General features: G+C 42.0%; 1 protein-coding gene across 1 annotated transcript; it reads right to left on the minus strand.

Moving 5' to 3' along the window:
• Positions 1 to 1,106: 1,106 nt before the first annotated feature.
• On the minus strand, positions 1,107 to 14,796 carry LOC127652413 (interferon-induced very large GTPase 1). Its single transcript, XM_052138535.1, has 6 exons — positions 14,691 to 14,796; positions 14,217 to 14,374; positions 13,257 to 13,316; positions 11,567 to 12,064; positions 8,406 to 9,604; positions 1,107 to 5,246 (listed from the first exon to the last, which is right to left on the minus strand). Exons 2-6 carry the CDS (start codon positions 14,236 to 14,238, stop codon positions 3,153 to 3,155), a joined length of 3,873 nt encoding a protein of 1,290 aa, XP_051994495.1. The 5' UTR covers positions 14,239 to 14,374; positions 14,691 to 14,796; the 3' UTR covers positions 1,107 to 3,152.
• Between the last annotated feature and the right edge of the window lie 504 nt (positions 14,797 to 15,300).

A 15,300-nucleotide genomic window follows, 5' to 3' on the forward strand; every position in this document is an offset into this window, starting at 1 on the left:
CATAGGCTAATGAGAAGAGCTGAAAAGATTTTTTGAGCAGGCCGCCTGTTGAGTACCTCTGAGTAACGCCCCCATTTGTGCCTGAGCCCTCTCTGCTGCCTCGTTCACACCGCCCTCAACACTGTCCAAACGCCCCCTAGGGGGCGGTACCGCCCCCGTTGAGAAACGCTGGTTTAAATGAATCTACTCCCCCAGGTTATTGTTATAAACATGAGCCTCATATGAAGGGTCGAGGAAGAGGTGTTGCTACAATTTACAGTGACGTTTTTGGGTGTTCAGGATATAAGTTTATGTCTTTTTAACTAATAATGCTTAATGTGACACCATCAGATTTAAATAAACTCGTCTTTTGTCCTTGCTACAGTGTGTAGATCACCCGGGCCTTATTCTGATTTCCTTGGTGAGTTTGTAAATTTTTTATCAGATCTTGTAGTTACTGTAGATAGAGCTTTAATTGTTGGTGACTTCAACATTCACATAGATAATGAAAATTATACATTGGGATTAGCATTTATCGATATTCTCAACTCTCTTGGAGTCAGACAAAATCTAACAGGACCAACTCATCGCCATAATCATACGCTAGATTTAATTCTGTCATATGGAGTTGATGTTGATAATATAGAAATTCTGCAGCAGAGCGATGACATCTCGGATCATTGCCTCGTCTCTTGCATGCTGCAATCAGCTAATGTTACTCAATCTACACCACGCTATCGTTCAGGTAGAACTATTCTTTCGACCACTAAAGATAGCTTCACTAATCATCTTCCAGATCTATCTCATACACTCAGTAAACCCCAAAGCCCAGAAGAACTTGATGAAATAACAAAAAATGTAAATGCAGTCTTCTCTAGTACTCTTGATATTGTCGCCCCCCTTCGATTAAAAAACATTTAATAAACCCTGCATCATGGTACAATGATCACACTCATGCTCTCAAGAGAGCAGCTCGGAAAATGGAGCACATGTGGAAAAATACAAAATTAGAAGAATTTCGTGGTGCATGGAAGGATAGTGTCTGTAGCTACAGATAGGCAGTAAAAGCTGCCAGGTCAGCATATTTTTGTAAACTCATAGAAAATAACCACAACAATCCTAGATGTTTATTCAGTACTGTGGCTAAATTGGTTAGGAATAAAGCCTCAACAGAACCAGATATTACATCACAGCACAATAGTAATGACTTCATGAATTTCATTACAGATAAAATTAAAATAATCAGCAATAAAATTGGAGTTATGCAATCATCTGTCATAGCACCTCAGAAAACAGTGCTTAATAATTTCCCTCATGTGCAACTTCAATCCTTCGCTATCATAGGTCATGAAGAGCTAACAAAACTTATCGAAACATCAAAAGCCACAACATGTTTGTTAGATCCTATACCAACTAAGCTCTTAAAAGAGGTATCTCCTGTAATATCAGAACCTCTTCTTAATATCATTAACTCCTCGCTATGCTTAGGACATGTCCCAAGAAACTTTAAAATGGCAATTATCAAACCGCTAATTAAGAAGCCACAACTTGATCCTGGAGAACTTGCTAATTATAGACCGATTTCAAATCTCCCGTTTATATCAAAAATTCTAGAAAAGGTAGTATCCTCCCAAATATGTTCATTTCTACAGAGAAATAGTATATATGAAGAATTTCAGTCAGGATTTAGGCCTCATCACAGTACAGAGACTGCACTTATCAGAGTTACACATGACTCTTATCATCTGATCGCTGCTGCATTTCTCTTCTAGTGCTTTTAGATCTTAGTGCTACATTCGACATGATAGATCACGACATTCTCTTGAATAGGCTGGAGAATTATGTTGGCATTTGTGGAGTTGCATTAGCATGGTTTAGTTCATATTTAGCAGACCGCTACCACTTTGTATGTGTAAATGAGGAATTGTTAAATCAAACAAAAGTAAAGTATAGAGTGCCACAGGGATCAGTTTTAGGGCCTCTGCTTTTCTCCTATACGATACCCAACTTTATATTTCTTCAAAACCTGATGAGATTTCACAATTCTCTAAATTAGCAGAGTGTATCAATGAAATAAAAGATTGGATGGCCAGAAATTTCCTTCTGACAAAACAGAGGTACTAATTATTGGACCAAAAAACTCTAAAAATAAGCCACTACAATATAATTTGACTGTCGATGGATGTACAATGAGCTGTCAGTGAAGAGTCGCCACTCATTCTGGTTACAGGCGATTCGGATTGTCTCGAACAGAGTGGGGTCACATTGTGGCAGAAACAGAGCCCATCTTGACTGGTGAAGAAGCTGGAAAAAGGTTGGTGACACTTCCTCTGATCTGTGACTTGCATACATTCATCCAAGTTCCACTGCTTGAGCCTAGACGTCAAAAGCTTGGCATTGGACTTGGCGAGACCAAGATCTCTAATCAAGTCAATGAGGTCTTTTTGGCTGGGGTAGGATGGGTTCCTCTCCTCAGCTCCACCTCTGAAGTCCCTCAAAATCTATATCCTTGATGCTCATGTTGATAAACTCAAGGAGAACATGGGAGCGTAATCGGAGGAGCAAGGCGAGCGATTCCATCAGGATATACTGGACTTTGAATCCCGCTACCAAAGAGAGTATAACAATAACATGATGGGAGACTACATTTGGGGGCTGATTCGTGAAATATCACTGTACTGGTCACAAAAGCAAAGTTTGAGGGAAAATAGCCATTTTCTATACTTTTGAGGCATTAGCATTTAGGAGATAACACTTCCCAGAACAAACAAAACCAATTTGTTACACAGTAATGTATTATGTATGTGAGTTTTGACATTTGAATGTGATATTTATACAGTGCTAAATACATTTACATCATAGGTTAATTTTCAAAAACCAGTAGATGATGCAGAGACACCACATCCATATATTTAATGCATTTGACAAACTGTGTGTTTACAGTATATATGCATTTTATCAGTATGTGAGTTCTCTGGATAATCTTGTGATTAAAGGTTTTCAATAATTAAAGGTTCAGCTCTTTCCAGTTATCTGTGCTTCAGTGTCTTGGTTCATTTCTCACCAATCGCTGGGATGAAATGAGCCATTTCTGATTACCAGCTCTTGAGCTTTAGCCACTATGAAACCTCAAAACTGAGGTGAGCTAAAAGTCTCATCCTTTATATCCTCCATTAGATGTATTTATCTAAACTCTCAACAGCCACTTGTTTTGAGTATTTTCTCCATTCATCTGGAATCTCTCCTCTCCCCTGGAAGGTTTTATTGTAGTACTTCTCAAGATCTTTCTGGAATCTGCACACAAACCACTTCCAGTACGGCAGCTCAGAGAGGTCAGGAGTGATGCTCCATTCGGCATAATCTCCACCGGCTCTTCTGTACTCTCTAACGTGGATTCTGTGACCCGCGTCTTTGGGATTAAACGATTGATTGCTTGCTACTTCTGTTGTGCAGATGCCATTCGATAGGTTTGTTGTTCCTCTGTAATATATTCCATTAATTCCATCCACTCGATGTAAAGGAACGCTGTGATCTCCATCATGGTCCTCTATTGTGTTCGTGCATGTGGCTTTACAGAAAGGACACTGAACCCAACAGCACTGACAGAAGTGATCAATCAGAATCTCATCTGGTCTGTATTTATAGTCCAGCTTTACTGAAAACGATCCCGGACAGAACTCGCTGTTTATATCAGACATTATAGAAGGAAGTTTTTTTCTTATTACATCCTCCAGAAGGTTGAAATCATCGACATCATCATGGTTCACTCCGCTGAGGTCTCTTTCAGAGAATATCAGCACATCTGAGAGCTTCTGTCTGAAACACTTCAGCCACAAATCAACATCTCCTCTATTCACTTGAACATGTTCAGTAGATTCATGGGCTGCTTCCACGATCTTCTGCTGCAGGAATTTCATGCTCATTTCCATCTTGGGAAGAACACTGACACTGAACTGATCAGTGATGTAGTGACGGACTTCATCTCTGATGAAGCTCTTGAAGTGATCTCTGGGATTACGGATGTAGTTCATGTACGAGTCAAAATGCTCTTTTTCTGCCAGTGTCTTCAGGATGTGTTTCTCCAGATAAGATCTGTTTCCATTCAGTGATTCACAGTTTGTTGTCATTTCATCTGCCAAACGTCTGGCAGTGTTTCTGTAGACACTCTGCTCAACGAGCACTTTCAGTTTCCGACATACGATCTCGCTGCATATCGCAGCTGACGTTACGCCATGACAATACTTCTGGAAAATCCCATAGTATTCTTCTTTCTTCCCCTCAAAATATATCACAGGATCATTGGCTTCTCTGAACAGTTTGTGTTTGTCAGCAAATGTCTTGTTTGCTCTCTTACAGACTAAATAAACCAATTCCACGAAGAGTTCCTTCTTGAACTCATACGTGACTTTTGTTCCCTCGTGTTGTTTTAATCTTGTCTTGATGTATCCTGTGAGTTCATGAATGTAGCTGATGTTGTAGCCCGTCTTTGCAATGTTAAAAGAAACAATCATTTTGTCTGTTTGCTGAGCAATGTCATTGACTAAAGCTCTTATCTGGGCTTCATCCTCATTAGACAGAGCAACACCAGCCTTCTCTTTAGCTTCTCTGGAGAGAAAAGGTCTTGATTTCTTAAATCGTACATAATCTGAATAACTCTGCACGGATAAAATATCTCTGCTCTCCGTCCAGAAGTCTACCGGAGCTCTTGAATAGATTTCACTGAAGAGTATTTTCACATCTTTTAATATGTCAATGTCTTTTATTGGTGGCGTGTCTCTGATGATCTCATCCACGCACTCTTTCCAGAAGCAATCAAACTCTATCATCAGGGTTTCTTCATCACTTGTTTTGTCTTTGAGTTTTAAAGCAAGTTCTTTGCTCTTTTCAAAGAGAATGAATTCATGATGCGTCCTCTTAGCATCAATCTTTTTCAGGTCTCGCTGCTTAAGAATCTCATTTAATTTCCTCATCGTTTCTCTCACAATGTTTTCCTGAAGGTCTTTGATTTTGATTTCAAACGAAGCTTTCCACTGTATTACTAAATCAGCATCTTTGTCTTTCTCAAAGAACTCAGACATTGAGTTTTTCACTTCTTCAGTTTTCTCTTTTAGTTCTCTTTGAACATGTGATTCCTCAACCCAATATGTTGCTTCTTTTTCTATTTTGTTGTGTAGCTTGTTCTCAGTTTCCATCATGGCACACCGAAGACTCCAGGACCACTTTGTGAACTGTGTTTCTAGTCTCCTGTATGCTGCAACCTCTGAGAACTGAAAACAACACAAAGCACAGAGAAAAGTTTTGAGAACACTAGTTTTTGGGACTTATTTTAAGAGCACTGTCTCTTAGTGATAAGCTATATTCACAAAGTCAGTGGGCATGGCCATGAAGTTTCTGTATTTTCGGCCAAGCATGCTCTAATTCTAGGTGCAAGTGGGTTGGCAAAACTGTTGCTGTGTCCAAATATCCATACTACTCTTCTATATAGTATGCCAAATACAGTATAGTAGGGGTAGTATGTCAGAATCCACAGTATTAATGAAGCAGTGAGCGAGAAATACCCGGATGACCTACTGTTTCCTGCAAGATTTTAATGATCCCATAATCCCTCGGGAGTGGAGGTGACGTCACGTTCAAAACACTTGATTCATAGGAATGGTGGTGAATCGTGAGGCAGACGTATATATACCATGATAATTGTTCCTCGCGCTTGAAAGTGCTTGTTTAACAAAACCAATGTAGATGGTTTTCGCGGTTGTTGTTATTACGTCATATATTTGGGTCACAAGACGATGCCAACATCCCTGGATGAAGTATGTCCGAAATCTATTCACACTACCTGCATGTATACCTACATTTACATTTATGCATTTGGCAGACGCTTTTATCCAAAGTGACTTACAGTGCACTTATTACAGGGACAATACCCCGGAGCAACCTGGAGTTAAGTGTCTTACTCAAGGACACAATGGTGGTGGCTGTGGGGATCGAACCAGTGACCTTCTGATTACTAGATATGTGCTTTAGACCACTGCACCACCACCAAAGTGTTTTGCCAGCAGATAAGTGCGTTCTTCATTAAATTTAGTGCATACTGTGACAGTGGTTTCTGATGCAGCATTTGTGTGCAAATCACTAATGGGCTGGATCAAGTGCAATTTAATTCTGAGGTTCGTCTATGATTATTGCACTGTCCTGTTTGCATCCTGTTTTACATTCCATTTCCTGTCATGCATGTCGATATAAATGAAGACAGCCTATTCATAAGAATACTGTATGTGTTGGATGTGTGCACTATTGGCCTCTCTGGGTCTGTTGGCTCTCATCCTGCTCTCCTGTGTCTCAGCTCCTTACTTGACAGTGTTACAGGATGCTTAAAATATGCTTTGTTGCTTCTTCGTTGTTCAATGTTATGTAATTTTGATGAGGAGGAGAGCGTGGCCGGGCCGTGATGGAGCATGGCTGGTGCTGAATCAGCTGATGAAAGGGAGAGCAAGATAAGGGGCGGCCAGAGATGCCTGAGAGTGACAGAGAGAGACGCACGTGGCTGCGTAGCATGTGTGTCTGTATATGTTTGTTTATGTTTGTTTAACAAGTAGTGGAACATTGGCATGAGCACCAGTGATTATTTGATGTTTCCTCTGAACTGTACCACAGTACCACAGAAGAGTTTGCCAATTCTCTTGGACGGTCAGGTAAGCACATAGGTAGATGTTTCAGTTGGAGTTACTTTTGTAACTTTTTCATATTGTAACCAATAAAATATATGATGCCTTTAGGCGATTAAAAACATACACATCATATTCTGAAATGCATAACATATGATCATGCATTTGTTTTCGTATCTCGTATCACATATCGCGTGTACTCTGTTGGGAAACTTAATTTGGAGTCCAGGCAGAATTCCTCAATAGTGAAATGTTTTGTAATGTGTTCACCCCTATCACCAATTCCTCATGTAATTTGAAAACCCTGACATTCTGTCTTGTCATGGACATGGACAGTTGTGTAATATGAACGGTACCACAATCCGACATCTTTGAAAGTCGTGTAGTGTGCAGGAGACATTAGACGTCTATGTGCAATGACCTATTTCTCAGGATATAGCTAATTGCGCTGTGCACTGCTTGATTAACATACAGGACACCTACAGTTTGCCCACATACACCCACAGATAGCACAGACATCCCAAACATGCACACTTGTGATTTTGCACCGGCATGAGTATTGGGCTTACAATTAGGGAAAATTGAATAATGCATTCTGCACCAAGGGCTGTTACAACAGTAGAGCACTGTGTCCGGATCTTGTGGTCTCATTGGAGGTCTATTGTTCCTAGTAGTATGTGGCAGGGCGGAGGGCGGGGCCGGGTCGTGATCCTACACCGGATTATTAGGCTAATCACGCCTCCGTGAGGGATAAAGGTCGACTGCAGAGGATTGTGTGGGAGAGAGAGATCGTTTATGGACATGTCCGTCATGTGTGTGTTTATGTTGTCTTTTAAGTTTATCATTAAACTAGTATTTATATTGTCAAGCCGGTTCTCGCCTCCTCCTTTCCATTGAACTGATTAAACTGGTGCCGAAATCCGGGAAGGAGAAGGGATACGCCGTAGTAGAGTTCTCGCCACTACCGTCCAACCCAACGGAGCAGACCGCGAGGGGAGAAGGGGCTCACTGCCGACCGCCTGGAGCGAGAGAACCGCTGCCAGGGGCGGGGGAGACCCCTTCTGTTCCCCAAGAACGCGGCGGGGCGTTCCGTCCGCCAGGGGCTGGAGGACTGCCTCTGATCCGCCCGGAGAGGCGCGGCTGTCGTCCGATAGAGGGTGGAGGAGTGGCTGAGGAACAAGCTGTGGAGTATCGGAGAACTGGCGAGTAAGAGTTTTTGTTTTCATCTCTCTCACTGCCGCTCTGCGTTGACCTTTTTCCTCTTTTAAATTTGACAGTGTTTTTGGGGGGTACTACACTGCTACAGGAAGTACCCCCCATTTTATTATTTCTGTTTCCCTCCCCTTGTCCCCTCCCTCGTCCAGGTAGACGGGCATGACCTGCCGGCAGACGGGGCTTAGGGCATGCTCTCCCCCAGGGAAAGGGGGGGGGGGATGTACGTCAGGCCGTGGGCTCCCCAGCCTGAGAGAACAAGGGAGGAATGTGGCAGGGTGGAGGGCGGGGCCGGGTTGTGATCCTACACACCCGGTCCCGTATTGGGCTAATCACGCCTCCGTGAGGGATAAAGGTCGACTGCAGAGGATTGTGTGGGAGAGAGAGATTGTTTACGGACATGTCCGTCATGAGTGTGTTTGTCTTTTGAGTTTATCATTAAACAATTATTTATATTGTCAAGCCGGTTCTCACCTCCTCCTTTCCATTAATCCCCTTACATAGTACTAATTCAAAGTATTTCAACAAACATGAAAGGCTCAAATTCACCTTTTCTGGAGCATGTATATCAATCCAGCTCTTCTTCACAGCTTTCTCTCTTTCTATTCTCTCGTTCTCTGCTATTAGACCCTCTATTTCTCTCCTGAGTCTCTGATATTGTTCTTCACTAATCTGTTTCTGTTTCTCCCATTCCTCTCGTTCTCTTCTCCTCTCGTCTCTCATCTTTCTCTTGTGCTCCTCTTTTTCTTTCATTTGTGTTTTGTGTCGTTCTTCTCTCTCACTGAATTCCTCATCTCTTCTCTTCATCTCTTTCTCATGATTCTGCCTTTCATTCTCTATTCTGTTCATCAGTTTGTCTATTTGTGTTTCATATTTGCTCTGAAGATTTTCTTTTTCTGTTTTTACTTTCTGGTTTTCTCTCTTCATTTCCTCAAATTCATGTTTAAGTGTCTCTCGTTCTCTTTTCATCTCGTCTCTCATCTCTCTCTCATTTGCCTCTCTCTCTTTCAATTTCTCTTTCCTTCTTCTCTTCTCTTCTTCTTGTTTGGTCATGAGTTCTTCTCTCTCTCTGCTCAGTTGCTTGACTCTCTCCATCAGTCCGTTCAATAGTTTTTCTTGTAGATCTCTCTCCATCTGTCTGAACATCTTACATGAGTAGTAACTGCCTCCGTTTGCTGCCACCATGGCATCTATTTTCTCCAGTAGATCAGAAACCTGAGTGCGATCTCTAGTCTCATTATTATTGAACACATGGAATCTGTTTCCACACTGTTCGATCAGGTTCATCAAAGGAGATCCAGGATGTCCCAGCCACTCTTCGATAGTTTTTTTCTTCAGATCATCTCCTCTGGTGAAGAGTATCATGGTGAACATTAAAGAGTGTTCACCAAACGTCTCTTGAATGATGTTCACTGATTTCGCCTCCTCTTGAGTGAATCGTTGTCCTAAATTCAACACAATAATGAACACATGAGGTCCTGGCAGTATCATTGAGATGCAGTTAGTGATTTCTCTCTGGATGTCTTCATGACTGAGTTCAGTATCAAACAGTCCTGGAGTGTCAATCACAGTGATGTGTCTGCCGTTGATTTCTGCGGTTTCTCTCTGACACTCTTTAGTAATTGACCGTTGCGATTCTTCTGCTACAAATGCTTCTCTTCCTAAGATGGTGTTTCCTGTTGCACTTTTCCCAACTCCAGTTTTTCCCAGCAGCACAATCCTCACATCATCTCTGCTCCCTGTTGTAACTGTAAAAGAGTAAATGTATTAGTTTTAAATGCAAATATGCAAAGTGCAATACAACAAAGCAACAGCTAGACATTTTTACATTTTACAAAACAAATTCCAGTGTGAATATTTATCAATCACAATCCACTCCAAATGTCTGGTATCCATTAAAAAAAAAGGAAAATGGTGAAAAAAAGAGTTGAAACTTTGGACCCTCTAGCTCACATCCTGTGGCAGGGTTAAATCCTATCAGCTTCCTATCAGCGTCAACCTTCCTATAATGGTGCGTTCACATACATCGCGAAGCGAGCATTTCGCATGGCGTGATTACATACAAAGTCAATGCAAAGATGCGAATAGACGCAAATCCGCGGCAGGCAGCGAATAATGGTGCGACTCGAACACGCGAAATCGCTTCATTCGCTTCATTCGCTTCATTCGCTTTTTCAATTTTTCAATTTTTAAACTCAAGCGAAAAATCTGCATGGTGCGTTGTCGTGAAAACCTATCAGCATTGAGATTGTCCGGATGTCACTGACGTACTGACATAGTAGCAGAAGAAATCTGGAAAAATGGATGAAAAGATTGTTGTAGCGGTGAGTGGGCACCTGGAATTGTACGACACAATGTCACACATGTGCAGAGACCGGACGAAAAATGACATCGCTTGGAGGAAAGTGAGCGAGGAAGTTGGACTACCTGGTAAGTTCTGAAAATATGCGCATCTACTTGATTCCAGCTATTGGTTGTACTTTACTATGAACCATGTCATAGAAGCCGAAAACTCACAAATGCGAGTTTAAACACACATTTATAATCCAGCGGTCAAACTCGCTTGAGCAATGGAGGCGTAAATTTTCTTCACGTTGTATGTGAACGCACCATTACACACATGCTTGCTATTTGCAACTCCTAGACCTTGTGGTAGGCGATATTAAACTGTTTAACTCGATATACCTTTAGAAATGTCAAGGGGTAGAAAATTAGGGAACCTGGATTGCTCAGTGGTAAAAGATGCTGGCTACCACCTCTGGGGTTCGCTAGTTCTGAGTGACTCCAGACAGGTCTCCTAAGCAACCAAATTGGCCCAGTTGCTACGGAGGGTAGAGTTACATGGGGTAACCTCCTCGTGGTCGCTATAATGTGGTTCTTGCTCTCAATGGAGGAGGTTACCCCATGTGACTCTACCCTACCTAGCAACCGGGCCAATATGGTTGCTTAGGAGACCTGACTGGAGTCATTCAGCACACCCTGGATTCAAACTCACGACTCCAGGTGTGATAGTCAGCGTCAATACTCGCTGAGATACTCAGACCCTCGTAAAACTTGCTTATGAACAATTGGTGGCAGATGTCAGATGACAATTGGAGCAACAACATGTCAGACAGTGCAGTGCTATATGGTGCACTCGTCCAGCCTTGTGACTTTGCCATGTGGCTATATATATATTTTTTTTTTTAAATTCCAATATGCATTTGATGAACCAAGAGTGTCAATTAACCTTCTCTTCAGCACAGTTCAACTTATTTGCTCTGCAACTCTGTGCAGGCTTTGGATTTCCAGGACAAATTACATTTTTGAATGACCAGACCAACATCTGAGTTCCCACTCTTTTTCAGAGGTAATTTTCAAAAACGGCGGGAACAAAAGACAGTATAGCACCTTATAGTAATACATTCCTGTCTCTATAAGTTTTAAAAAGATTTAATATAAGCTATTGAGATCTTAGACATTACAGAAGAATACAGACACAGCTTCTAATGTTAAACTCTTAATTAGAGGGTCGTTCTACTCTTTAAATGAAATATTCATGGTTGTTGGTATTGTTTGGTATTGCCATGTCAGACTGACCATTGAGAAAAATTAGATTATTCAATAAATTCTGCTTATTTTGTTTTACCATAATTTCATCTCCTGCCTCCCACTATTATCCCATTCTGCCTCTGCTCCCTCTTGGGCTGGTAGAATATATGCACACTCACCTCCTTCTTTGCAAACCAGATACTGTCCATCATTACTGTGTACAATGTCCTGACATTTCTCCATCAGTTGAGCAGGAGTGCTGTTTCTCTCCAGTCTGAAGTGTCTGTCGTTGCATTTGTGAATGATTTCCTGTATAATGTCATTGACTTGAGTGTGTGACTCGTGTGTGGTGATCATCATGGTGTGTTGATAAACAGTGTGAGAGAAAGAGTTGAGCAGCATCTCCACACACTCTTTCTCTTCTCTTGAACACTGATCATGTTTCAGTACCAGAAGGATCACATGAGGTCCTGGAGCAGACAGAGACACACACTCTCTCACTCTCTGTGTCATCTGATGGAGTGAGATGTTTGGAGTGTTGATGACTGTCATGTGTTTTCCTCCAACTCTCTCTACAACATCTGGAGGTTCTTCAGTCTCAAACGCTGCTCTTCCTAACAGCAGGTTTCCCACTCGTCTGTTTTCTGAAGCATTCGTCCCCAGCACAACAATCCTCACTGTAAAGTGTGAAATCAGACAATTCGTTTTCATAATTATTACCACCAAGATCAGAGTACAATCAGCATGTCAGGTCATATAGCAAACTGCTTATTCAGAAGTAAGAATCTGTAATCAAAACACTGAAAGAGCTTCACTTGGGTTTCCTCTAAAATAAAAGTTCAAATTTCAGAGCAGATATAGTGAGTAATAGTTATATTACATCATTTTGTCTACCATGAAACCTCTTGGCGAACACAACATTTTTTTAAAGTGTTGGCAACACTCCACACGTGCTGCAGTTGCTCTGGGAAGAAAGAATGAGAAGACCGGTCCTACTCGACATGCTCCGAGCGGGATTCAAACCAGTGTTTCCAGCATGGGAGGTGTAGCACTACGAGGAGGCTAAAGGCTACAGCCACTTATCGTCAATCGCAGGTGCGCCTCTAGAGGCCAGGGGAGTGAGGTTTACACACTGCACAGCTGCCTACCACTCCCATCTGGGTCACGGCACCAATATCACAGGTCCAGCTTGACACGCTCGGAGCAGGATTCAAACCGGTGTCTCCAGCATGGGAGGCGGGCGTGATACCGAGGAGGCTAAAGGCTACAGCCACTATCGTCAATCACAGGTGCGCCTCTAGAGGCCAGGGGAGTGAGGTTTACACACTGCACAGCTACATACCACTCCCATCCGGGTCACGGCACCAATGTCAAAGGTCCTGTTTGACACGCTCTGAGCGGGATTCAAACCGGAGTCTCCGGCATGGGAGGCGGGCATGCTACTGAGGAGGCTAAAGGCTACAGCCACTAGCATCATGTCCTTTTTGGAGCGTGAAAGTTTGGACCCCATTGAGTTGCGTTGTATGGATATATTCACATCATATCTCTATCAAAATATCTTTGTTTGTGCTAAGAGTTTAAGACGACATAAGGGTAAGAATATGATGAGAGAGTGATCATTTTGCGGTGAACTATTCTTTTAAAGGTCATGAAATCCCCCCCAAAAATGTTGAAATGTGAACTGATGCGTGGATTGATGGTCTCAGATGCGGAGGCAACTGAGATGGCGTAGTGACGAGATTCGTCACTATGCCACCACGAGGACTTCGAGCGCATTGGGTATTGGGCTTTACAAAATACAACACAAAATAAAAAGAGAAGGGATGACCACCATTTCTACAACTTAAATGTATTGTTAGGAAGACATACTCATCGGGGGTTCAACCATGCTCCATCTTCTCCTGTGAGCTGGATTGTGCACAACGGTCACTGCAGAAAACAGAAGCATTACACTTAAATTTGACTCTAGGATACAAAACTGTAACAAATACCAATAAAAATATCATTTTGAACAATTATTCCAAGTAGCAACATTGGTTAAATTGCTGGGCAATCAGTTTAAAAAATGCATAGGTGCAAAAAATGCAACCTTACTGACTGCAGGCATACAGATCCCCCTTGAGGACAAAATTGGAACATTATTTTACAACCTGAAACAAACCGACATAGTAAGGAAATGTGCCCACCAGAGTGGTGCATGACACTACGAAATTCACCAGCCAAACGTACCGCATTTGGCGGGTGTTCATTTCGGACTCTGCACGTGATACCACATTTGTTGTATTAATGCCATTTTTCTCGACAAGAAACTATCAAACTAGCTTTTCTCGACATTTGATGTGTCGAGGTAAGATTTATGTGCTCAAGTTGAACAGAAAAATATTATGTTGACAATTTGATTTTATCGATAATTATGCACTTATCTTTTTTTCAGCCAAATAGTATGGAAATGTAGTTGTTGGTGCCAGATGGGCTGGTTTGAGTATTTCTGGGATTTTCACACACAATAGTTTCTAGAATTTATGGTGTCAAAAACATCAATTGAGCGACAGATCTGCAGACAGAAACACTTTGTTGATGAGAGCGGTCGAGCCCTCATTATATGATTGTAAAACTCTCGCCTTTTTCTCTGTACTTTCCTTTTTGTGAAATGGTCCGTGTCCTTGCTGTTTGTTAGAGTATCAATAAAACTGGAATATGCAATCATCCTCCATAGCGCGCCGCACTCGCTCCGATGTTTATCTCTCATGCCGTCGCCACAGACAGATCTGCTACATATATCCTCCTGATTTCACCGCACTTCGGTGGAAGAAGAAACTGATATCTCACCTCTGCTCTCCGTGTCAGACATGATGATCTTCTGTCCTCTCCTCCGTCTTCAACTCATCATCATCTCGGATTCATGACATCTCTCCTGTCAGAGACTCCAGCGAGTTTCAATTACACTTTTCTATTGCAGCTCTATTGTGATCCCAAAGCATGTTGAACTAAACTCAGATATAATGATCGTAGTCAAGTGTTGGAGTATATCTATATATTGATGCAATAAATAACTTCACATTGAATGAATGAATTAAATAAATGAATATTTTCTGTGGAACACAGATTCGTGTTGATAGACTTAATGCTTACAAACACAATTGTACACAGATTTGTTTTTGAGATGATTCTTTGACAGAAGATCACTGATAGTTCTGAGGCTCAAAGTTATCGATCACACTCATTATTAAACTAAACGAATCAAGTAGTGTTGTGTCTCACATTTACATTTCATATAGCAAACATAAAGCGTAAATATGTTACCTGTATGAGGGCGATTCAGCAAGCTTTAAAGTTTCTTATTCTCTTATAGTAGCAGGAAGAAGTCTGTGTGAGTGCAGTTAGTCATGTTCGACTGGTTTACCTGAATTTTTCTCCGATCAGGCTGGTGCCAGTAAAAGTACGAGCATATAGTCCTGGAATGAGGAACAATGAGAAAAAGATACCATCTACATAAGGAGTTTTAACAACAATTATCATCATTTCTGTCAGTGCACTCAACTAAATGGCATCTGTTACCATAGCACTGAATGACTCTCATCCGGGTCATGGCACCACTGGGATCGGTCCTACTCAACCTGCTCCGAGCGGGATTTGAACTGGGGTCTCTGGCATGGGAAGTGGGCGTGCTAACAAGGAGACTAAAGGCTACAGCCTCTAGTGTCAGTCACTAGTGCACCTCTTGAGGTCAGGGTTGTGACACTGCACAGCTACCTACCAGCTGACTCCTGTTACTCTCACCCCCCTAAACCTGACTCCCATCCAGGTCATGGCACCATTGTAGCAGTCTACCTGCTCAGAGCGGGATTTGAACTGGGGTCTCCAGCATGGGAGGTGGGCGCGCTAACGAGGAGTCTAAAGGCTACAAACTCCT

This window comes from Xyrauchen texanus, chromosome 12 (genome assembly GCF_025860055.1).
Source record: "Xyrauchen texanus isolate HMW12.3.18 chromosome 12, RBS_HiC_50CHRs, whole genome shotgun sequence".
Classification (NCBI taxonomy): Eukaryota; Metazoa; Chordata; class Actinopteri; order Cypriniformes; family Catostomidae; genus Xyrauchen; species Xyrauchen texanus.

Bases quoted from the DNA above. Each gene is read 5' to 3' on its own strand.
- LOC127652413 (XM_052138535.1), bottom strand. From the start codon at position 14,238: ATGTCTGACACGGAGAGCAGAG. The intron at 13,317-14,216 runs GTGAGATATCAG...TGTTTTCTGCAG, and splicing joins GTCTGACACGGAGAGCAGAG to TGACCGTTGTGCACAATCCA. The intron at 5,247-8,405 runs GTGAATTTGAGC...TGTTGTTTTCAG, and splicing joins ATATACATGCTCCAGAAAAG to TTCTCAGAGGTTGCAGCATA.